We start from the raw sequence: 25,808 nt of genomic DNA, 5'->3' as shown, positions 1-25,808 counted from the left end.
ACAGCTCTAATACTGTTCTAAAGGCACTGAGAAAGCATGATGTGACCAGATTAAGATCGCCCTGGCTGTTGCATGGGGAAAGGAGTACCTTTCACTCTCTGGAACGATGCTTTCCCAGCTTCAGCTGGCTCAGGATCACCTGGGAGGCTTATTACAACACAGATCCCTGGGACCCACTGTAGAGATTCCTGTTCGGCAGGCCTGGGATGGGGTCCGTGCATCTGCGTTCTAACAAACTCCCAGAAGATGCTGTGCTACCAGCAGAGGGATGGGACCTACAGGATGGGACCCCATCAGCTCGGCTCACGTTCTCTTTCCCCCGCTTGCAGAAAACAGAGAGAAAGCCCGTCAGCCACACGATTCCCTGGAACTGTAGCTGGTACTTCAGGGACTTCATCCAAGGAGCAGGAAACCGAGCAAGCGTCTCCCGGCCAGGTGGCAGGGATGCTGCCATCAGGATCCCTCCTAGCCAGCCCGCTTTGTCCTTTCAACCATTCTCGTCCGCTGCTGGGATGGGAGGGAAGCTTCCTGAGCGAGCGCCTGTGTGAGGAGCAGCCCTCCCAGCTCCACAGCTGCAGCAGGCAGCGTTCATTCTTTCTGAACGGAATTCTAGAGGGAGCTGGGCACGGGAGCCTGCATGCTGGCTCCCCTAATTCGTTGTGGCACTCACGTAGGGCCTACTTCTGACTCAAAGGTTTACAAACACACCCGAAATGTTTCTTCAATTAAAAATCAATCCAGCAGGCACCAGTCAGCCTGCAGCATCATAATTGGATATGTGGGATGGTGGCGTGGAAGGAGGAATTTCTGCCGTCTTCATCCACCTGTGCGGCTGCTTTATAATTTTTGATTATGTCCCGCTAAGTGTCTCTTGCTAGGGTGTGGAATTCCTTGGGTTCTCTGAGGTATCGTCTGGATAGCACTACTTGTCACAGCGTGTCAGGGGATCACACGCCTGCCATGCTGGGGGACGTGTGTGCTCTGAAGGGAAGGCGTCTGAGCTTAGTGTTTGCAGCAGATGTGAGAGGTGCCGGGGCTTTCTTTTAAGCCGGCTGGGAGGGGAGGTCCTGCCGGGTTTCCTGCAGCCCAGGCTGGATGCTTCGGGCTGGCCACAGAAAGAGGGGCTCTGTCCTGTCTGTATTCTTTTGTTAATAACAAGCGTATACATAAGGATGGATTTGAGTTGTTAATAATTAAAAATGTTTGTCTTCTAATTGTAAATTCCGGGTAGCAAATGCCATAGCCAGCATAAAGGTGAAAAACATTAAGGAAAGTGTGCTAACATTCGTGGCCCACTTGCTAATCACTGGGCACTTTGCAGCGTCTTACTTTATAAAACCCAGACAGCAATCTGTGAACTTGACGATATTACTGCCACTTCATAGGTACGTAGAGTGAGGCTCAAACAGCCTGAATAACTTGCCCAAATTCACGCGGTTAGGAAGTGGTGCAACTCGACTTTGAACCCAAGTCTTCCTCTCTTTTTTTCCCCCCTACATCACTTTCTCTCTCCTAAATACCTACCATGTGCAGATGCTGTGGTCAGAGAACACAGACCTAGCAAGTACTGACTGAATGTAAATATGTCCCAGGGCTTTCCCAGAGATTCTCACATTTTCACCTGAGTTTGCAGGTGACCACTGGCTACTGATCTTGATGAAGAATATCTTGGTGACAAGCTGAATGTATGAATAGCAGTCGTGAACGTGACCAAGGAAAACCAGGATGCTCTGATGGGAACCTGGGATCACCTGGAGCTCACTCACCTGGCCAGATCATAGTATCTGGACTTCAGGTGCCTCGTCTGAGATACATTTATGCCGCCTGGAGAACAGAAGACCCATCTAGACCATCATGCAGCACGAATATTAAGGATTAGGTTTTGTTTTCGTTTTAAATGGCATAGAGGAGAAGGAAAAATAAACGTAAAGAGCGACAGTTATGGCGGGTGACTTGCTGTTGTGCTTGGTGGGGAAGGGTGTGTACACCCAGGCCGATAAGGAAGGGGAGGGGTGACTTGGGACACTGGTCTAGGCCAGTCCCTCATGGAGCCTCACTGGGAGCCTGGCAGGTTTGAGCTGGAAGGGCTGCCCACCTCTCCCGGTTTCCCCAAGCCCTGCCTACCTGGCCGAGATCTTTTGCTCTCCTCACCCTCACCCTGAGCACAAGCACCTGAGCTCTAACTGTGTGTGCCCCAGAGGGCCTGGATCCTCTCCATCCTGTGGATATGCTGCACACTCTACCTGGGGGCTGGCAGGGGGCTCCTTCTCTCCCTACGAGCCTTCTACTGTCAGTCCACTCAGCCTCCCTCGGGGACATATGCTCTCTCTTCCTTTCTCTGCCCCGGCCAGGATGGGGGCTCCTCCTGGAGCATCCCTCTGTGGTCAGAACCTGTTCCCTGCCTGTGCCCGCCAGACTTCTAAGCTGGCCCCAAGACTCCTGCCCCTGCCTTGGTGTATCACCCTGTAGCACCCCTCTCTTGCGTGCGAGCGGAACCTGGGAATGTGATGGGATATTACTCCTGTGACTATGTCATATAACAGGCTGGAGAGATTCTCCTGCTGGCTTTGAAGAAGTAAGCTGCTATGCTCAGAGGGCCACACGGCTAAGACCTGAGGGTGGCCCCCAGGAGCTCAGAAGGACCCCAGCCAACAGCCAGCAAGGAAACGGGGACCTCGGTCCTGGAGCCGAATCCCGCCAAAGCCTGAATGAGCTTAGAATCTGACTCTGACTCCGAGACGAGACTGCAGCCCAGCCAACACCTGGATTTCAGGCCTCAGACCGCAAGCAGAGAACCTGCTAACGCATATCCAGACTCCTGACCCAGACACTGTCAAATTAAAAAAAAAAAAAATGTGTTTCTGAAGCTGCCAAATCCGTGGTGATTTATTAAACAACAATAGAAAACGAATACATGGTCTGAACTCTGAATACACTACATATTCCTTGAAGGCAGGAATAGGGTTACGTAGTCCCAGCCCCACAAGAGGCTGGCACGTGATTCTAATAGATGCTTACACAGTATCTGCTGAGCAATCACGTGAATTCTGGAGATGAGAAAAGTGAGGCCACGGGAAGGAAAGACCTCTCCTGAGATGACACAGCAGGGCAAGGACCCAGCTGGAGCCAGAAGCTCTGTGCTTGTCCTTCTTATCCCGTTTGGTCTTTGTTACCTGTTACGGTCAGCAAGTTCTCTGAGTTTCTGTACAGGTGTCCCGGAGGCTGTGCATCTCCAGGAAACCACTAGCCATGAAGCCATTTAATTCTGTGAGCCGTCATTTGCTAATAAGCAGAGGGACTCACAAAGCAAAAAGGAACCTGCTTCCACAGCCGCTCTCAGCACGCATCATTCCCGGCTGCCTCCGGAGGCAAGGTCGCCCTCACTCTCCCGAACTCCCAGACTGCTTCCTGTCCGTGAGCTTTTTCGTGTCCCAGTGCTGTTCCTTTGTTTGTTCACTCATTCTTCAATCACTCATGACTAATCACAAGTGACATTTATTGAACACTTAGTAAGTGTGCCACGTACTGCCCTCAGCACTTTACAGGCGTTAACTCATTTAATCCTAAAATGACCCCATGGAATCTCATCCATAGGCTGGACAGGCATCTCCAAAGTGGCTCAAAGACAGAATGAGACCATCAAACTCCCTTCCTAATTGTGGGAGTCGAGGGGGAATGACATGAAGGAAACTAGGGCAAGGGCAGCCACTGTGGACATCAGTAAATCAAAGAGGAAGCTGGTTAGCCGAGGTGCGCACAAGGTACATAGGACGGCCAGGTACAGAAAAACTGCAGAGCCCTGAAAGGCTTTGAATCCATTCACCTCCTGGCAGCCAGAGAGATGTTTTCAAAAATATAAATTACAGCATAAAACTTTGTGAAATTCCTACAATAGGTTCTCAACCACGTTTAGAATAAAATCCAAATATTTTATGAGTTTCTAATGTTTATAAACTTAACCTCATGCAACTTTCCTCTCAAGCCCCCTCTCAAGTGATGCTTCAGTCACACTGGTCTTCTATCAGGTGTCTGAATACACAAGGCCCTTCCTACTGCAGGGCCTTTGCACTTGCTATTTTGTCTGCCTGGAAAACTTTTCTCAGCAACTCACCTACCTAACTCCTTTTCTCATCCTCAAGTCTCTGCAGAAATGTCCTCTCCTTAGAAAGACCTCTCCTGACCATGCCACCTAAAGAAGGTCTCTCCCTTGACATTGATAATATGTGTTTCATCCTTCAAAGCACTTACCACACTTATAATCATTTGACTTGATTATTTACTGTTTTTATACCGCTAGTCCCATTTTCTCAATGCTGGCTGCACATGGCAAACTCAAAACAATTCAAGGTCTCCACCCCACAAAGATTCTTACTTAACTGGTTTGCAATGGAACCTGACCATGAATTTGTTTTAAAAGTTCCTCAGGTGATTCAATTTGTCCCCAGTCAAGGTTGAGAATCAGTGCAACAGACCATACGCCACATGAGGGCAGGGATCACGTCAGTACTTCCTGATAAAGGCTCCAGGAATGATGCCTGCATCAACACGTATATAAGGAAAACAAACAATTGCTTTCCAGCAGCAACTGTGGGTCCAGTCCGTGTGTTTCCCTGTAATACACTCCCCCTTTCCTTGAGGTAATGTGAGTAGAGCTCTATTTTTTTAGAATCAATTCTTCACCCTCACAAACAACCAGCACCATCAGGAGACAGGAGCCCTTGGTTCTCAGTGCTGGAGAGGGGATGAGACATCAGCCCTATCTTATCAGGCTTCAACATTCTAAGCCTGTGAGGCCACCTCTCCCTTCTCCATTCGACTGGGTGAAGGGCAGCGGCAAGGGGACTGTGTGGAGGCTGAGGGCCCGTCTGCTTACCTGTCCATGGAGAGCTGAGCAACCAGGGTGACGTCCGTGTTGTCTGAAGTGGGCTCATACTCGTAGTGCAAGAAGTACAGGTGGGTTCGGTGGACGGTGAACCGCTCTCGCCGGAACTCATAACACAAGTCGTCCTCATCCAGCTCAGAGAGCTGCTTCTGGAGCTGAAAGGTAGGCAAGAGGGCTTGGAAACAAGAAGAAAATCCCCGAGGGGGCCTGCCTGTTGTGCCCTGTCCTCCCCTGAGTTTGTTACCCACTGGACCTTACTGATGGGCCAATCAGAGAAGGACAGGATCCTGTTTTCATTTTCTTCTGCAGTTTAATCTGATTTCAAAGAGGTGATGATAAAGGGCAGCTACCTCACCCTCTGAGGAATGAGACACTCTGAGCTAACAGTGATGGCGGTGGCACTGACAAATGCATAAGCAACCACAAAGTCCTCATACAGAACAAAAAGCGTTTTCTTTCATGACCCAGCACAACAATCTCAAATAACAGGGGGGAACTGTCGTCTATGAACAGAGTAACGGGAACCAAATGGAGCAGTACCTTTGTGTGACCCGGTGCTTTTCTCTCTCCAGAGCTACAGATTTCAATCTCTGTACCAGGTATTGGAAAGAAAATGCAAACCCATAAACGAAACAAAACATCTTTTCTTTTAATTTCATCCAAGTTTCATCAGTCTCAGTACCCACTCTTCTTCTCCCTCTCTTCTAAGGCTCTGACACCTTTTACTTTATTAATCTGCTTGGAGGAGTTCTTTACTTACCTCTCCTATTCTCCTTCCTACCCAACTAGCAAAAGAGTGAGCTGTCCTGCTAACAGGGAACTAGGAACTTAGCATTTCACATAAGCAGGTGCAGATATACAGGTTTCCAGATCTGCCGATACACAATATCCCTCCCAGGCAGGTGGGACTGACTATGCTATGCTTGCCTTATAGGTGAAAAATTGCAATGAACAAGTAAAAGAACTTCGACACTTATGGAAGTTCAATCAGTGGACGTGCGGTAGCAGAATGAATGGGCTGGGAATAGGCAGGAGAGAACTTTTTCGGGTGATGGGAATGTCTTACGTCATGCTCAGAGTGACGGTTATCTGGGTGTACGCATTTGTGAAGATACATGTACACTCAGAACGGGTGGATTTATCATATGCAAATTGTATTTCAATAAAACGTATTTAAAGAAAATAATAATTTGCCAGAGGTCACACGGTTGCTTCCAATATTTCTTCTGTTACATGAACCTTGTCCATCACATGACGGCATATAGTTGAATACAGATTAAACTTTACATGACTAGAGTTATTAAGAGCTGAATGCAACAGAACATTTTTCCAAAAAGAAGATACATAAAATCTCTAGACCAACAAGAAAATATATTCACTCACTCCTTTATGACCTATCAGTTAAGACCACTGCTCTGAACTAGGTGATATGCTATGATTATTCTTTGGTCTACAGTTCCAATGATTTTACTGTTAAGGTCAAATGGATTATCCTTCTTTATTCTCTACCAGTAGTTCAAAATCATGGCAAATTTTAGTTTGCTTTATATTAAGACCGTGCTGATCTTGTAATTTTTGGGACTGTACTTCTGAAAAAAGACTTTTTTCTTTTTTGTTTACTATTTTGTTTTTTAAAATAAATTTATTAAAAAAAAAAAGACCACTGCCTTGACAGGTTAAGCTCTGATATTATTTCTCAAGATGTGTGCTGACAGCTGACTGCATTAAATGCTCCGGTTTCTTCACTGCCCCCTCCCCCATATCCTTCCCCTTTGTCATGTGACCTTTGCTGCTGCCCACTGCAGAGGCAAAGCCGACTTCTCTAATCCTTGAATCTGGGCCGACCTGTGACTCGCTTTGGCAGCCAGAATGGAGGGGAAAGCCCCAATCCTGAGGCTAGGGCTCGAAAGGAAGCGCATGCTTCTTGGGAAAATGCCTGGCTAGCCTGCTGGGGGAAGAGAGACAGCTGGAGCAGAGTGGAGTCTCCCCGGTTGCCTATCACGTGAGCAAGCCTGGCCAAGGTCAGTAGAGCTGCATCCATAAACACTTCTCACTGCACACCACTGAGGTTTTATGGGTTTGGACCACTAGATAACAGGCAGTGTCATTGGCATTTTGTGTGGGGTAGCTTTTCATTGTGTGAGTCTGTCCCACATACCACGGGGCAGTTGGTTTCCAGGGCCCCAGCCCAATAAATGTTCGCAGGATTCTCCAGACAGCTGTGTAAAACTCCAAATGCACCCATATGTTCCCAAAGGCCACTCGGGGAACTGGTTGTGATCAAAGTGATCTATGAGACGTTTTCAGCTATCTTTGACATTTTTAACCTTTAAGAAGGATGCGATCAGGGATACCCTTCAGCTTTTCAAGTCCAATTCGATGTCCTTGCCTATTTGAAGATTCCCTCTATGCCAGCAGGGTTAACTACTTGATATAAGGCTAGGAGCTGGAACTCTCATTCCACCTAAGATCCTAGGAGCCAGGTGACGCCTTCTGGCCTGCAGGACTAAACCCAGATCCTCACTGACAATCGTATACTCTCTCTCTGACCCATCAACCCCCACATACTCTGCCTTACACCAACGGTCTTCCCTCTGCTCCCCAAACCTGCATTCCCTCCCACGCCTCCGTGACTTGGCCCATCTTCCCTCTCTGCCACACCTTCCCTCACCTCACCCACTCTTCCCCACCTGCGGACTTTCTATTTACCTTCAAGATTCAGCTTAAATGGCACCTTCTCTACCTACCCTGCCAGGTAGGGCTACTCCATTTCTTCTCTGTGCTCTAAGAGCACTGAACCCGTAATTCCACCAAAGCACTTGCTAGTTTGAACTGAAATTGTTTAAGAGCAACTACCCTGGCGAGACTGTGACACTTCACCATTGTCCCCAGCACCGTGCCCACCGCAGGACAGGTGCTCAATACGCGTGTGCTGTGTGCATGAGAAATACCTGCCGTGCACAAGAAGGCTGCGGTCACTGAAGTTAAGGTCTGTCTGTGTCATTTCCCTTTTGTATTCTCTAACGTTATGCACAGAAGCTTGTCATTCTTACACCCATCATTTGCTCCTATATTTGCAGTTTGAGGGTCTGTGACGGCTGAAAAGCTTGTGTCCAGCAAACAAGCATGTGCCGGGCTCCGTGCAAGGTGCTAGGTGTGCTTGACTTCTTTTCCTTAGAGCCATCCAGCGAGGCATGTGTCAAACCCTCACTTGACAGTTGAGAAAACTGTTTGGAGATCTTGAGATCACCCAGGGAGGTCGAACTTGGGTCTCTGTCCCTGGACCACCAAGCTGCCTCTCCAGAAAAGATGCTTGTTTAGCCTCAGGTCAAGAAACAGACACAGGACAGGGGCTGAGGTTACTGCTTCGATCCCAATCCTGTCCGTGAAATCTTGGGAGAGTGGGTGAATCATTTAACCCTTCTGAGCCTCAATTTCCTCACCTGTAAAATGGAGATAATAACAGTAGCTACCTCAGGGGACGGCAGGAGGATTCCAGGAGACGCTGCGTAAGAAGAGCACAGCGTTTGGAGTGACTCAACAATGTCATCTATTATCGTGGTTGTGATCACGATTAGGAAAGGGAGATTCCTGGGCTCCCGGAGACACCTAGGTGGACGTGTGCTGAAACGTCACCTGAAGGAGATGGCATGGCAAGGGTCTGGAGGGCAGGGGAAGAGGGGCTGGATGAGGCTGGGTCACCTTCTGTTTCATGAGTGTCAGAGAGAGTCCCAATGTCTTTCTCCTTGAACTCAAATATGCCTGGAAGTTGCAGTGTTGTCTGCCAGGAGGAAGCGGAACCACCCGACACCCACCTTCCCTTTCTCACCCACCCTGCTGAAGAAAACAAGTAATTACTGCCCCTTAGAGAATAAATGTCTGTCAAGTTCTTTGCAAAAGCAGGGCTGTTTGGTGGGTATTTGTTTTGTGTTGTATTTTTAACATGCCGAGAAGAGTGCATGGCTTCCAGTCCAGTGAAGAGAGAGAGGGAGCCTGTGAGGATGTGTATGCACGTTCGTGTGTGAGCAGACCAGACACCTGCGTGTGGAGCAAAGGGTCTTTCTTTGATGAGGTTTCGAAAAAGTTTATCCTCATCACATGAGAAAGGAAATTAGTGACCAGAACATGAGAGATGCATGTGTTACGGGGTTCTCTCTTCCCCCTTAGCCTTACACTGGCAGTACCCTCGAGTTGGGGAAAATGACATTCCAAGGTAAATAGCTCCAAGAGCCATTTTCTGGAAAGCGCCCATAGCGTGGGCTCCTAAAGGCAGGAACTGTATCCCATCCATCTCTGAATCCCCTGAACCCAGAACACCTAGTACATCTTGAGTGCCCAGCAAGACTCTGTTGGATACATTCAGAGCCACAGCGTGTTAAGAAAGGGAACAGTGACCAATGAAAATGCTGCTAGAGCTACCAAAGTATGGCTGCCCTAGCTGGGAGGGTCTACCAGCAGTCCCGGGGGATAAGGAGCCTCCATCTATGAACTTCACGGTACCAACGTGGTTCAATGGCAGCCACATCCCCAGGTCACCTGTGGCCATCACAGTGCTTAACGGATAGGATCTAGGTAACACTGCCATTTACCAACAGCACTGGGTACTATGGAAAGCACAGCAGGTATGAGGTCAGACATAAAACGTCAGAGTCTATTGGACTCTGGACCAAATAGATGCCTTCCTTGAGCTTTAATACTGTACTGATTATCAACCTGGTGCTCTGCACCTCTGCTCTAATACGGACTGAGCACCTACTGTGCGCCAGGTGTAGTGCTAAATCAGGTGCATCGCTTTACTAAGTTAATCCTTCAGCACAGAGCTCCGTTTTACGAGAGAGGAAACTGAGGCTCAGAAGGTGTCCATAGTCTCCCAGTTACAGCTAGAGAGCAGCAGTCTGGACTGTGAATCCAGTCTTTGGACCTCACACCAGGGACATCTCACAACACAATCACTTCTCTCCTGGCGGATGGATGTGAGGATCAAATGAGCTGGTGGAAGACACAACGCTGTGTGAACAAAGCAGGCCATAAAAATGCACATGCGGTAAGGTTCCAATACAGCGAAAAGACAAACCAACCAACCCCACTCGGAAACAGACCAAAGGGGACACGTTACAATGTTAACAAAGCTTTTCTCTGAGTGGTGGATTCACAGATGAATTTTATTGGCTTCTTTATACTTTTCTGTACTTAAGTAATTCCCTGCAATTTTCTCAAATGAGCTAATGCATGTACAAGTGCTTTGTAAACTGTAGAGTTCTACACACACCTCAGCGATGTTATTATGATTGCATTATGTACCTTTTCAAATTCTAATCTAGGACTGCTCATCATTGCTGACTGCATGGCTGATGTTATCCCAAGGAGGAGACTAGAGCGGCTTGACACCTGCCTCTTTTTCACCCAGGTAATCTCTCCAGGGAGATGCTGAGCTGGAAGGCAGGGCTGGGGTGACTTGGGTTAACAGGGTCTGAATGCTACCGCCACTACCCACTCCAGCCATGTGGGGAGCAGGGGCCCCTGACAAGCAAGTCACAGAAACAAAAGACAGATTCCTCCTGAGATAAAATGCATTTGCTCAGTTGCTTCCTTGGGCAGCCAGCTGAGGCACAGGGAGATTTGCACTTAAGGGAAAATGACCTTTAAGCAGTTTGCATTTATTTCTTCCCATCCTGAAGGGCAGTGGCCTAGATTGACCTCTGAGCCGCCAGAGATGATGGCTGGTCCTGCCTGAGGACTCAGATGGGTGGGAAGTGTGTCCCTGGGCTCCGGCCTGATGGACTTCTCTGCTCGAAGTCAGGAAAAACGACATGGAGAGATTATAGGGATAAGTGGACACTGAGGCCTGATTCCTCTGACCCTCATTTTCCACGTGACCTTGAGCAAGTCATTTCTCCCAACAGCGAGACAAAGAGATCTGGCTTCAAGGATCACGTACTCACTAGGCCAGGTAAGGGCTGAGAGCCCTGTGGGCACTTTCTCATTAACACTCACATGGTCACCGTGGCTTAGAGACCACCGGCAGTCCAGGTCTATAAAGAAAGCCTTAGCCACTTGTTCAGGGTCACACAATGAATGAACAGAGTAGCTGAGATTCACATCCAGGTGTCTTTCCTCCAAGTTCTTGTACATAATCAAGTCACTACGATGCCGTGTTCAGCCGTCTCTGGGGATCTTTCTAGTCTAATACCAGATGGTTCTGTGACTGCAGAGGACTGAATCACGTGCTTCCCTCGGTGGCAGAGATCTTCTGCTCTCGGGCTGAGTTTCCAACCTTCCTGCAGTGCAGGGGAACCATGTAGCCAAGTCCGCGTCAGTGGAATGTGGGCAGATTCTGGCCACTACAGGCACCACTTTTAAGACTGTCTCACGCACAGTCTTCTCTGTGTCAGCCAGAGCGAGAGCCCCCAGTAGACGATGCTCTGTGGAGGGCAGAGGCACAGGACGGAAGGAGTCTGGGCCCCGAACCTGGAGAAGAGCTGCCTGCCAATCAGGAACACCTGCTTGAACTTCGTGCGAGTCATAAACTTCCAGTCTGCCGAGTCCATTTTATGGCTGCTTGTGTTACCTTAACTAACACACCTACTTGACCTCTTCCAGCCACTAAGTGATGAAGACAGCACAACGGACCAAGTCAGGAGTCTCTGAGGCCACCCTTTCTTCTTTCGACACCTGTCCTTTTGATGCTTTAGGACAATAGGCAGAAACATCTGATGGATAAGATAACACTCAGGAGTGTTGCTTTACACTTTCCGCTTTCACTTTCAGTGGCCTGGATATCCATTTCTTCATCCGTTCCTCCCAGTGTCTACATGAGACTGGCAGGGCCGCCCACTTGCCCCCAGTTGATGGATGAGGAAACTGGAGCACCAGGGATGTGCACAGAAAAGCTGGGGCTCTACGTCACGTCTCCTGGAACCTAAGTCAGGGCTCTTCCCTGGGGTTTCCATGAAGTGGTTAAGTTTTATTAAACCACGTGGACAGGCAGAGCAAAATTACTAGATCGCTGGTTGCCTGCTGTGCATATTAATTGACAAAATTCCAGGAACCCAAAACACTGTTTTCCAAGGAAACCAAACCATGGGCCACTTCCATTCTTTCGTGGGAGGGGAGAAGCATGGACCTTAGGACCATTCAGTGACGGTTCAGAGAGGGTCTGCTGAGCACTGACTGAGGCTCTGAGAAAATAAGAAGAAGGCATGGTCTGCTCCCTCCCAGCTATCAGTATTAATGTGTACATTGTACACAATTAACAGTCCCTCATTCTATGCCAAGCCCTGTGCTAGGAATGGGGAATGAACCCATTTCCGCACTTAAATTGTTTATACAGTCTGTCTGGAAACAAAGAAGCTAGCAATTGTAAAACTGTGTATTCATAATGCAAACAAAACTCAAGGTTGGGGCTTCCCTGGTGGCGCAGAGGTTGAGAGTCCGCCTGCCGATGCAGGGGACACGGGTTCGTGCCCCGGTCCAGGAGGATCCCACGTGCCGCGGAGCGGCTGGGCCCGTGAGCCACGGCCGCTGAGCCTGTGCGTCCGGAGCCTGTGCTCCGCAACGGGAGAGGCCACAACAGTGAGAGGCCCGCGTAACGCAAAACAAAAAACAAACCTCAAGGTCTGGGGGATGTGCTAGGTGCTACACTGACCTAAGCTCCTGACCTGTCTTACCTCATTTAATCCTCATCAAGCCTACCAGGTAGGAATAGTCCGACCTGATTCCCATTTACAGGTGAGAAAACTGAGGCACCGAGAGTTGAGTGGCCTGAAATCCCAAAGGGAGTGTTCCTAACACCTTACGCAAGGCAGTCTCGCTCCAGAGCTGTCCTCTTACCTACCGCACAAGGAGCCAGTTAGCAGAGGAAGGTTCAGCCAGAAGGAGAAGAGGGCGGGGGCTGTGACTGACAAAGGAACAGGAGGGTCGAGCACCTGGCGGGTTTGGGTAGGTGACAACCAGAGCCTAGGTGTGTGAAGGAAGGATGTATTCCTGTGGCCCAGACGCACCCTCTGAGTATCTGGACCATGACTCCCACCTTTATCCCCTCTCCTGGCCACCCAGGCAAACACTGGGATGCTTCAGGCTCTGGAACTTAACACGCCATGGAAAGTCACTGGAGGCTGGCCTCGGGCAGCCTGTTGTAGGGCTCTGGACGCCATCCACCCTGGGCTCCGCTGCCCACTGTGTGATTAAAGAGCTGGTGACATGCGGCTCGCACGTGAGAACAATAATGCATTCTGGGGTTTCTCTGGGATACAGCTGTTTCCACAGAGCCATCTGTTCCCTGGTAGCTTCTGTTTACATGTGTCTTATTTTTAACGTCTCACTGAGCCACTGTGAGGCCGTTGTCTTTTCTTCTCAGTGAGCTTAGCATCAGGGGATGTGACCCCACAGGCGGCCCATCACCCTTGTAGCACGAGGGGGTTGAACGTGGAAGCCCTCATTTCAGAGGTGAGGCAGGGGGCTGAGAGCAGCTGGATGGGAAGGCATCCAGGACGAGCTTTCTGGCCAATACTCCGTAAGGAGACTGCCTGTGGCCTGTAGCCCTTTGCATACCTTAAGCCCTTCAACGCGCATACCAGCCTGGGCTGGGTTTGTTTACTGACCATTTTACAGGTGGGAAAACTGAGGCTCAGGAAAGGCAAGAGTTATACTTGAAGGCATAGATCTAGTCCTGGGGCCTGGTTTTCTGATTTTAAGTACAGGGCTCTTTCCAGAGTACCACAAATACTTCAAGACAAAGACTTGTAATAGTTCATTGGTTCTACAAAATTTATTGAACACATACCAGGCAGTCTTTCATAGGCATAAAGATATACTGATGAATGAGACAGACAGACATCCCTGCAGTCCCAGAGCTTACATTCTAGTTGGAGAGACAGAACCAACAAAATAAATAAGTCCAGAATATAATACATCGATGGGTGACAAGTGCTATGGAGAAAAACAAAGGCATGAGCTCTGGGAGATGGGGGTGCTGGGATTGGGGTTAAGTATTACAACTTTAGATCATGGAGTGTTTTCAGCAGTTGTAAAAAGACTACTCAGCAAGACTGACACCAGTTCCAGAGCTGCCACCAACCTGTCCTCTATTTTCATATCACTGAGCCTCCATTTTCTCCTCTAAAAAATAACGATAATAATAACTATCTTGCAGGGTTCGTAAAAGAATACTGTTTGTAAGAACAGTGATATAAAGTAAAAGCAACTAGGAGAATCGCTGAATGACTCGTAGTTCCTCTTATGTTAACTTTAAATAGGGATCTACATCCACTTGAGGAGCATGGCCTCGGTCGGTCTATGACTTCAAAGTTAGGGCGACCCCGTTTCCAATCATGGCCCCATCATGTAGGAGTTGCTTGATTCTGAGCACGTAACTCATCTCTTCTGAGCTTTGGTTTCCTTAATCTGTGAAAAGTGACTCATAACGTCTCCTTCCCTTGATTGTGGTGCAGATTAAAGTTGCATTTCCCTTTTGCTTTCCCTGCAGGAAATCTCCAATTGTCAAAGGAGCAGAGAAAGGCCTTGGAGCAGCACAGAGAGCTCTCCTCATGCAGGAGAGAACAGAATGATGAAGGCCTAGTGCACGGATGCCCGCATCTCCCGTGTTATTGCTTGGGGATTGTTACTGGTTCTCTGGAGTGCTGTCTTGGTGAGGATACTGGGGTTGGGGCTGAGCCCAAATGGACAACTGGGGTCATCAATGAGTGACGTCTGCTGTGGGCATCGGATAAGGGAACTCCAGGTCTGCAGACACTTGTCTATTGACTTACACTTACATATAACTGTGAAAACTCATTGGTATCCAGTCTTTTTGCTTTTTTTCACTTTCTAGGTGTTTGCTATGTTTCATAATTTAACTTCTAACATGACAGTGGATAATTCTTTTACCACTGGACTTTCTGACTTCGGTACCACTGGTTTTCCTTTTTTTGGCTGCCACGGGAAGGATGAACAGGGGGTTGAGCCCAGAGAGGGTTGTTCTGAAGCTGATGAAGTGAAAGTGACAGAAGCTGTCAGAAAGGCCTCTGCAGGATAAGCAGCAAACAGTCTGAGGCCACTTCCTGCCAGGATAAACGGCATGTTCCCTCCTCTGGCCAATTCCCGCCCCCTCAGCCTACTCAGTGCAACCTTAGTCACTGAAAATTGTAAATTGAGCTTGGTATAATTTGGTTACTAAGGAAGGGCATGTACTTGAGTAAGATTCCCATCCAAATTGGAAAACATCTATAACAACATATATTTTAATGGTTTTGCATTTAGAAAGGTGAGTTTCTTTTATCTGGAACACGCCCTGAGGTGGAGCAACGCACTCTTGATGATAAAGCAGCCTTCTATAAATACAATGCTTGGGGAGAGTTACATGTTTCTGGATAATACGCTGTATGGAACGCTACACTATCTGCCCGGCTGTGGGGGACCACAGGGGGTGTCCTTATTTTTTACTGCACCCAAGGACAGGACTCAGATTAATGGATTCTTTCCAGAAGGGGGGATTTTCAACTCAACATGAGGAAGAGTGGGTTAGCATCTGGAGCTTTCTAACAGTGAACTAAGCTGTTGGAGGTGGTGAGCTCCCTGTCTTTGGGAAGATTCCAGCAGAAACCAGATGTAAGCCTGTTAGAGACGCTGTAGAAGGATTTTTGCACGGATTAGGGGGTAGAGAATATCCATGATTATCCAGCCGTGTTCTGTGGAGTCCCAGAGTTTCTTGGCTATGCTTGAGCAGCTGGGTTGCTGAGGAAAGGGGAGAGAAACGCTAATATATAGGATTCTAGCTTCCACTGCGACTTCAATCAAATTATAGTAACTAATGCCAAGTGAATGCTTATTGCATTACACACACTAACTTATTGGTTCCAGGGAGAGATGCCCAGACAAACTACGGGACAGGAGTCGCTACGTCCCATCAGCTACTGTCATTCTACGCCGTAGCTGGAGCCCGAGCTCTTCCAAACAAAACCATCTTGTTTTGGAGCAAGCACCCCAAACAAAGGCTGGAAAATGGGGTTTGCTGCTTACTGAAGGGTTGAATCCCCCAACCTCCCGAATTCATGCTCCTTCCCTCCCTCTTTTCCTTTTTCTTTTCTCTCTCCCTCTCTCTTTCTGGCACCAAGACCAAATGGCCTCTTCCTCCCACCCAGAGTCTCCTGCTGGAGGAGAAATCTACCTGGGATTGTCTGATCCAGAGCAAATGTGACAGCCCCTTCCACGCTTCATACACAGATTTCTAAGTGACTCTGTAGGTCCATCTCTCTGCCAGGCCTTCCTAGAAAAAAAATCTTAAAATCCCCAAACCCATTCGTGGAACGACAGACTGTGATCAGACAGGTTGGGCATTGTGGTTTGTGATAAACCCCCTTCTCAATGAACATTGTGTTCTGGGTGCCCTATTTTTGGTGATTTGACATAAATTATCCACGAGAGACTATGACAAAGGCATCACTGTCCCCAGTTATTTATCAGATGGCGAACCCAAGGCTCAGAGCATCCATGTGACCTCTCTGAGGTCCTACGTCCATTAAATGAGCGATCTGGGATGACCAGAGAGCTCACACCCTCATCATCATCATCACCTCCGTGAAGACATAATAATACAAAAATGCACTTGTGCAGCCCTCCACGTGCTCAGGTTGGCTTCACTGGAAGCCGAGTATGCCATGCTCGTGTTCACCTCTGGTCTCCACTGCCTGTGCCGCTCCCGCCACTCTCCATATCTTCTTACTCCTCCTTATTCATCCTTCGAATTTCACCTCCTCCAGGACGTCTTCCCTGACATACCAGCTCTCCCCGCTTCTTGTGTGCTCTCAAAGCATCACACTGTCCCGGCACTTATCACACTGGATGACAACCCCGCGCCTGCCTGCATCCCTCACTAGACAAGCACTGTGAGAGTCAGGCTTCGATCTGCACTTGCTCCCGCCTAGGATCTCTAGCCCTGTGGCTGGTGACCACTTCAATGACTTATCTGCTGAATGGATGAACGCGTCTTGAGACTTAGACCCTGCCACCAGAGCCCTTTCCCATCTGGGACCTGCAGTCCAATGGAGAGGTCTCTGACTTCCAGTCTTTGAGACGACCACTAACTGTGCGCTTGTCATAGTTCCAACGACTTCTTCCCCAAAGCTGGGAGCATTCCGCTTTGGGCCAGATACGAGGTCTTACCCTTTCCCGCCGGCTGTGTTTGCAGATAACACTCAGCATGCTGCAAAGGACCAGGGGTGGAACTCCCCGCAGAGACACGATTCCTGGCTGCGATGTTACAGACTCTCTGCCTACTCCAGCCCCTGCCGCCGTGGGCCTGCCCGGCCAGAGGCATCTGACTGAAGCAGAGCACAGGGACCTGCCGTCTCGGTTTATGGTTGCCAGCTGTGCTTGCTCCCCTGTTCTCAGCGCCCACGAAACAATCCATCTGTCCTCTCCATCCCCACGGCCGCCACCCCTGGTCAGAGCCCCATCACCATCTTTTGTCCTGGGATGCGGCAACGGCCTCTAAGTGGTCTCCCTGCCTCCAGTCTCACCCCTTCCATTCTATTCTCTACATGGAGTGATTTTTCTCAAATGTAAATGTGACCACGATTAAAGCCCTTTGGTGACTCCTCACTACCGACAGGATTCACTCTAAACTCCTAGGCACAGCCCAGGCCCTTCGGTCAGCTTCATTCTCTGCCCCTCTCCTGACATGCCTCTGCTCCAGTACAGGAACTACGAGCAGCACGTTCTCTCCGAACTCTCTACTTCTTCATCTGCTCTTCCTTTGTGTCTGGTCCTTCATTCTTCCCTCTTATTTGTTCAGTTCAGCCCATAAACATTTATTAAGTGCTTGTTATGTGCCTGCTTCCATTCTAGGGGAGGGCACCCCAGAGGTGAACGGTACAGAGTCTCTTATATCTGGGGAAAAGACTAGGAAAAAATGACATGAATCAAATAACTGTGGATAGTAGGTACGCGCTGAGGAAAAGAAAATATGGCACATCACAGAGAGTGATATTAAGGGTTACCCGAGGCTGGGGGGTGGTCAGGGTGTCCCAGGACTTGGGAAGCAAGTACAAAGGCCTTCCCAAGGAGGGTTGGGGGAGCCTGGGGTGTAGGAGGAGCAGAAAGGTAGTGGATGTGGGCTCAGCATCAAGGGGAGTGTTCTCTGAGGTGAGCCTCAAAGAAGGCTGCTCTCTCCTTCATGGCCCTCCCTGTACCTGGGCAGACTGTTCTCTTGCCACCCCTGACACTGGTCCATGGCAAGCACCTTCTATAGGGCGTGGGCCAGCCTCTGATTTCAACCACGGTGCCCTGCATAGCGCCTGGCAGATGGCCGGCTCTCACACGTGCGTGTTAAACAAGTAAATGCAGTCACAGATTCCGAGAGGGACAACCAAAGACTTCTCCCCTCTGATGACCCACCAGGGGAAGCTGGTGTAGGAAGAGCCGGTGAGTCATTTTTAAAGGGAGTTCCACTTTGTAAGGCACTGAGCAGTGCACCACGGGAACTCACCCATACGGAGATTAACTGATGGCGTCAATCTGCAAGGCTTTTTATTTGAGCCTCTTCCGTGGAGGAAAAAAAAAAAGGAGGAGGAGAAGAGCCTGTATTTAATGTTTGGGGAAAGAGTGCAGAATGGGCACTCAAATATTGATGATGACAACAAATACTGATGTGAGTAAAGAGAACGGAAGGAAAACCCAGAACACAGTGTTTGTCAAGACCTCTAAGGGCTTCCCAGAATCTGAGACAGAGGTCAAGTGCTTAATGGTTTTCCTTCCTCTCTTGCCAGTGGTAAAGAAGGGTAGACGCTGAGGAAGGTATGGAGGGTGACACGGAGAAGGGCTGGAGCTAGAGGCAGTGCCACTGTGACCTGGGGGCCAAGTGACCGAGAGCAGGGGTGGCCGTGTGACCAGTCATCCTGATACAGGGCCAGGTGAGTGTAAGCCCGCAAGAGCTTCCACACGCGCCCTTCCCTGCCATCGGAGCCTAAAGGAATTCTCCTGACATCCAAGATAAGAATACAAAAAAGAATAGTAACAAAACAAAATTCTGACTCTTTAACCCACTTTCAGCCTCCTTCCAGCCTGCCTCCTGGCTACCTGCTGCTCTGCATCTCCTGTTCTCCTCCTTCCCCAGCAGTCCCGGGCACACAGGCCATCCTTCAGTTCCTCACATCAAACCTGCCCTACCTCAGGACCTTTGCACCAGCAACTTCCTCCACCCGGTATAGTTGGCACACAAAAAATGACACATAATGAAAACATGAGTTTGGATATATGTATATACTCAGGTTACTATCACCACATTCAAGGTAATAAACATAACCATTGCCTCCAAAAGTGTCTTGGTTTTTTTCTTTGTGTGTGTGTGTGGTAAGAACACTTAACATGAGACCTACACTCTTAAATAAATGTTAAGTGCACAATACCCCGTGAACTATAGGCACTAGGTTGTAGAGTGGATCTCTGGAACTTACTTCTATCTGTACCTTTATAACCACTGAACATAGCTCCCCATAATGCCCTCTCTCCATCCCCTGGTAGCCACCATTCTGTTGGCAGCATCTATACGTGGGACTATTTCAGATGCCTCGTGTATTTGGACTCATGCATACATTTGTCCTTCTGTGACTGACTTATTTCACGTAGCACCATGTCTTCCAGGTCCATCCATCTTGTCACAAATGGTAAGATTTCCTTCTTTTTTAAGGTGGAATAATATTCATATATATATATATATATATATATATATATATATACACACACACACACACACACATATATATTTACTATGTATATTTACTACATATATATATATATATATATATATATATATATTTACTACATTATCTATATCCATTCACCTGTCGATGGATACTTAGGTTGTTTCCATAGCTTGGCTATTAAGAATACTGCTGCAGTGAACATGGAAACGCAGATATTGCTTTGTGATCCTGATTTCAATTCTTTGGGACCCAGAATACCCAGAAGTGGAATCACTGGATCACACGACAGTTCTACTGTTAATTTTTTGAGGCCCCTCCATACTGTTTTCCATAGCAGCTATACCATTTTACATTCCACCAACAGTGTACAAGGTTCCAATTTCTCCACATCCTTGCCAACTCTTATTAGCTTTTTTTTGATAAGAGCCACCCTAACAAGCATAGGAAGATATCTCATTGTGGCTTTGATTTGTATTTCCCTGATCCCTTGCTCTTCCAAGGCTGTCTCTTTCTTGAATTTGGGTCTCAGATGAAATGTCACCTCCTCAAAGAAGTCCTCCCTGACTTCATATGTCACTATGTAGCACCTGTCACTGGCTGGTAATTTTTCCTGATAGTTCGTCTAGTTATTAATTGTGTCTCCCCCACTAGAACATCCATACCATGAGAGCAGGGACCACTGCCCTTATTTACCTATGAATCCTCAGTGCTCAGAATAAGAAGGCCTTCAGTAAATGTTTGCTGACTGAATGAACCAATTACTTCTGTGTCTAATACTAAGGGTCAAGGAAAGGGCAGGGAGCAAATATTTATCAAGCATCTAACACATGGCAGATGCTGAGCTAGGTGCGTTACATGCAGTTTCTCACTTAGTCTCAGAACGGCCCTGTAACCGTTTTTTCTTATCTCTATTTGACAGCTGAGGAAACTGAAGCACAGAGAGGTTGAATAACTTGCCTGAGGTCACACAGGTGGAAATCGGAAGGGATTGAAGCCAAACCCAGGTCAGCCTGACCCCACATGCCCTACCTTTTCCACTACAGTGAGCTGCTGCCCCACATCCTGCTCCTCAGAACTTCAAATCAGTCTCAATTTTGCTCCTACATGCTGTGTGACCATGAGCGACCTGCTTAACCTCTCTGTGCCTAAATGTCTTCAACTCTAATTGGGGAAAAAAAGAGGGCTTCTATGAGCATCAGATGAGATACAACGTACGAAAAAAATTATAAACAGTGAAGAAGCTGGACAATATAGTAGATGTCAGCTATGCCTGTGACCATTTGTGAAAATCTTTTGTGCCACCCCAGTCACTGACCCTGATTCCTGGGTCTCCCATGTGGGTGTCATGTCCACAAAGACCTCAGAGTTTCCGGCTGTGGAGAGACCCTCTGCCTGTCGTTTCACTGGTGTTTTTGCTCACTCTGATTCCTCTGCTTGGCAGCTCCCTTCTGACTTCACCTGGTCTGGGCGAGCGCACCCCCTTCTGCATCCACAGGGGTGAGCACAGAAGTGACCTGCTGATGTGCCTGTCCCCCTGCCCACGGCCCCGAGGTGGGGATGGTGCCTGGCTCCTCCTGGGCCTGCCCTGAGCCTGGCGCCGGAGGTCCTTGGCAGACCAGCAGAGAGGCCACCGCTGCCTGCGCGGCCGAGCCCTGGGACCACTCACGTTTTCACTGTTGACGTCAGCCTCGCTGGGGCAGCCGAACAGCTCCCGTCGCAGGAGATTCCCGTCGTACTCCAGGAAGGTCAGGTAGAGGTTGCGGAAAAACTCCACGTGCTTGTTCTTCACCCGCAGCTTCTTGGGGGAGTTCCAGTGAATGACCTGGCAGGTGACAAGGAGGCAGTCAGGCCGGGACGACCTGTGCTTGTGGGAGGCATGGCTGGGTACTGATCTGAGTACTACCTGGGGGCCTGCCCATTCATTCATTCATTCATTCAAATGCATTCATTCATTCAACATTTGAGGTCCAGGGGTTAAGAGCTAGGGTGCTGAGGCCAGACTGCCTGGGGTCAAATCCTGGTTCTGCTCTAGGTAGTGATTTAATCTTAGGCAGATTACTTAATCTCTCTGTGCCTCAGTTTCCTCATCTGTGAAATGGAATAGTAACAGCTCCTGCCAAGGCCAGTCTTTGAGCTTTCATCTCTTGGCTCCAAACCTGCTTTGTGATGCTGAAGCCAGGACTCTGCCAACCCTACTTCTGCTGTGTCTGACTGTTCAGCACCGCCAACGGGGGCAGTGAGAGGGAGACAAGGTCTGGAGGGGGAAAAAGGAACTTGCCCCTTCCTGTGTTCCTGTCCCTACCCCTTTCTCTATGCCAGTGGTGGCACTTCTTTCCTTCAGCAGCAGCTAAGCGCACTTTGCAGTTTCTTTCAAAGCTCCGATGCAGTGTCATGGTCCTTTGTCCCCGTCTGGTACTGTTCCCTCTGGAGCTACCTGCTGACCCCAGAGTGTGGCTTCCGGCCCGGAGCTGTAATAACTCCTACCTTTTCCCTCTGTTCCTTCAGCTCCAGGGGTGGGAACTGTTCCCTGCAATTTTCTATTTTTGCTTTTACAGTTACCAAGTGAACACTTTATGTCTAGTTATCATTTTTAAAGATTAAATTCTCTGTTCAAATAATTGGTATGGTTTTTGCCTCCAGCCAGGACTGATGGATGCACTGTCTCCCAGAGCTGCCGTGAAAAAGCAACTCATTAATACAAGTAAAGCACGTATGTGGTAAGGACATGCGCTCAATACATGCTGGCTCCAACTATTAAGTGCCTACAGTATACGGAGTTGGGAGATGGTCAGAGGCCCCTGTGGGCAGTGCCTGCCCCTGGCTTGCTCACAGTCTGCTGGGGAGCCATGTCCCCAAACAGGTAACAGGAGGCAATCGTGGAGGGAGGATCAAGAAGACATGGCAGCTCCAGAATGCTCTGAGAAGCATCTCTCAGAAGGAGGTACCTGTGCTGGGGCTCGAAGGCCCAGCAGGAGTTTCCAGGGGAGACAGGGCCTGGGTGGGGGGGAGGGGGGCAGATGTGGCTGCAGAGGTGACAGGGGAGATCCTGGCCCTGTGGGACCATGTTCTGAACTCAGACTGCATCACTGGAGATTTTTAAGGGGGGCAGGGAATTACTAACTCTGGGTTTTGGGAAGATTACTCTGATTGTAATGGAGGAGATGCGAGTGGCAGGGTGAGAGGGCCCAAAGGGGGACCGGGGACGCTAGTTACGAGTCAGCTGTGAAGCCTGGGGGCATGGCTCACCCCCTGGGCTGGGGAGTCATTTCTGAGTGGAACCCTATGTTGCTCCACATTGTTTCACATCCACTGTCTTCCTTTAATCCTCACAATGACCCTAACAAGGAATGCAAATTTAAAGATGAAGAAACTGAGGACTCTCCCTGGCGGTCCAGTGGTTAAGACTATGTGCTTCCAATGCAGGAGGTGCGGGTTCGATCCCTGGTCAGGGAACAAAGATCCCACATGCCACAGGGCGTGGCCAAAAATAAATAAATAAATACGTACACACATAAATTTAAAAGAATCAAAAAATTAAAATAAAAAGGATGAAGAAACTATGGAGATATATCTTGCTCAGGGCCACAAAGCTGGTAAATGTTGGAGCTGGGATTCAAACATAAATCTGAATAAATCTGATTCCAAAGTTCTTTACTCTGTGGAGAAAAGGAGAAGCCACGTTCTAAAGACTTCTTTTTTCACGCTGCATCACATTACAGAAGAGAGAACAGAGCCCTCCTCTTCCCCCACTGGCCCCCCCATGGCCCTCACTCTCTCCTCCCATGGCGGGACGGACAGCCTATCTGACCATCTGAGCTGGGGAAACACTGCTTTGTAAGACCAAGCCCCTCTCCCAAGGTATAGCGAATAACAGGAAACCTATTTGGTCCAAACCACATCACGGCTCTCCCCTAATCAGCAAAGGTGTAACAACAGAGCAAGAACCGGGGCTGTCAAAGCAGCCTAGGTCTGAATCCCAGCCATCCTCTTCACTAGCTGTGCGTGTCCTTGGGCATCTTGTTGCATTTCCTGGGGCCCCAATTTCCTCACGTGCAAGGAGGGGATCAGTAACCCCAACTTCACAAAGTGGTTATAAAAGTGTTACACAAATGCCTGGCACAGTGCCTGCATGTCACAGTGGCTCCATATATGTGGGTTCCCTTCCCCCTCAAAGATGGGACCAATCTGCACCACGAGTGCTCTGCCCTCCTTTCCCTCCGCCAGCAGGAGGTCCACTGCCGCCATGAGGAGGGAAGCAGGCATCTCGCACTCAGGAGAGGGCAGAAAGGGACAGCAGACCCTCCTTGGAACGAGGCCACTTGGCAGTGTTTGCATTTTAGGGAAGGATGAGTATACAATGTGTGATTCTCCTCCTGTGCCCTCTGAAGGGTGTGAGAGGGAAGGAGAGGGAAGACTCCCTTGAGAATACACCCAACCCGGGTAGGAGGAGGTCCCGGGCCAGGCATTAAATAATTGCATGTGAGCTGGTGACACTCATACCCAGTGGGGATCATGTCTTTGCTTTGAAAGATTCTGGTCCTTGCCAAGTGCTGAAGCCAGCAGGAAGGCTGATGGATGTGCCTCTGACTCAGGAAACCTGGGCTTCTTCAACAGGGAACAACTTTAACTAAGGGGAAATCAGGGCTGGCCTGTGAGTCCCCAGACAAACAAATCGTCACTTATCATTCACGAATCTACCAGGCACTTTGGAGACACTGTGTCATTAAATGCTCCAAATGAGCCCATTTGAATCCCACTGTACATTTTACAAAGATGGTACTTGACTTGCCTGTATTTCACAGCTGGTAAGCTGCAGAGCTGAGACACGAATCCAGCTCTGAACCTAAACCCCCAGGTTCCTGACTGCTATCGTGTTCCATGTCAATGGCTGAGCACTTTACAGGTGCGGAGAGGGAGGCCTGCAGTGGAGAGGTGGCTTGCCCAAGATCACGTGGTGAGTTTGGACCAGGCCCGGGCGGGGACGAGGATGCAGGTCCCCGGGTACTCCCCGCCCTCCCACTCCAGGTCACCTCTTACCCCATCGTGTCTCATCCTGTTCTGTGTCTGCCCAGGGATCTGGGTTTGTGTATCATCTACAGGTAAATACTGAGGTTATATAACAAGCGGCAAAGGTTAAAGGAAGGTAGGGGAGGAAGATGGTGGGTCGCTGGTAGGCCAAGGGGGTTTTAAAAAACCCTGTGAACCTAGCTGCCCTGTAATAGGTGAGCCCACTCAAAGTCTATTAACGTATATTCAGATTTACCTTTGCACCTAGGTTTTTAATCATCACAACAGAGAATACTCAATTCCCCTGTGCTAGGCTCCAGAGAAGTAAGTAATATCTATTGTTTACCTAATACCCATTATATGCTAGACATAGGCCAGGGCTGTTACTGTTGTTGTGTGTGTATGTGTATGTGTGGTTTCACATTCAATCCTCAAAACAACCTGGTAACGTTGTTTCTATTATCATCCCTGTTTTATAGACAATAATCCTGAGCGTCTCTCAGCTAGTAAGTAGCCAATCCTAATACAAAATCAGGCCTGTCTTACTCCCAAATCTTTTTCTTTCTGCCACATCATTCATTCATTCAATACCAGAATGAGCACCGACTCTGTGCCAGGCACTGACAGGGGCTGTGATTGCAGAGATGGACACAAAAGATCAAGATTCTCTTTCTGGAACCTGCAACTGAGGGGAAGAGGCAGACATTACATAACTGTCCATTTTCAATTACAAGTATGACTCGTGCTTTTAAAGAGATGGTAAAGAGAAGTTGTTGGTGATCGTTTCTGGGCTGGGCTACTTCAAGTATAGAGAAACCAAGGTCCAGAGGGAGAAAGTCACTCGCCCAGACTCACAGCAGAGGGAGAAGTGGTGCCCAGCTCTGTCTCCCAGGCCACCACTCCTCCCACTAAACAACGCACCTGCCTCTGAAACTCCAACTGAGGATGAGTATTGCTGGTAATTCTCATCAGCTCGTGTCTGACTACTGAGAAATGTCATTTCCTGGTCCCCTGAGGGACCGAATCACCCATCATCGCTGGCTCAGGGCCAGCAAGCTGGTGGTGTAGGTGACATACATTGACAAGCTTACACGCACGGGACAAAGCGACACTGGGAATGTGCCCCAAACACGTTTTTGCAAGAAGCTGGTAAGTACATGTGAGTCTATGACGCTTGTGAAGACCGACCGTAACTTATTCCACTTGCTGGGAAACCAGCA

At 48.8% G+C, this 25,808-nt stretch overlaps 1 protein-coding gene across 2 annotated transcripts in view; it reads right to left on the bottom strand.

Moving 5' to 3' along the window:
• Positions 1-25,808, bottom strand: part of LARGE1 (LARGE xylosyl- and glucuronyltransferase 1) — a 587,572-nt gene that overhangs the window by 42,256 nt on the left and 519,508 nt on the right. For both annotated transcript variants that reach the window (XM_032644884.1, XM_032644885.1), the window contains exons 10-11: positions 21,248-21,403; positions 4,874-5,037 (exon numbers count right to left, since the gene is read on the bottom strand). In XM_032644884.1, coding sequence (XP_032500775.1) covers positions 4,874-5,037; positions 21,248-21,403 — 320 coding nt within the window. The remainder of the gene's footprint in view (positions 1-4,873; positions 5,038-21,247; positions 21,404-25,808) is intronic.

The sequence above is a fragment of the Phocoena sinus genome, chromosome 10, assembly GCF_008692025.1.
Source record: "Phocoena sinus isolate mPhoSin1 chromosome 10, mPhoSin1.pri, whole genome shotgun sequence".
Lineage (NCBI taxonomy): Eukaryota > Metazoa > Chordata > Mammalia > Artiodactyla > Phocoenidae > Phocoena > Phocoena sinus.
This window is presented reverse-complemented; position numbering and strand designations above follow the sequence as displayed.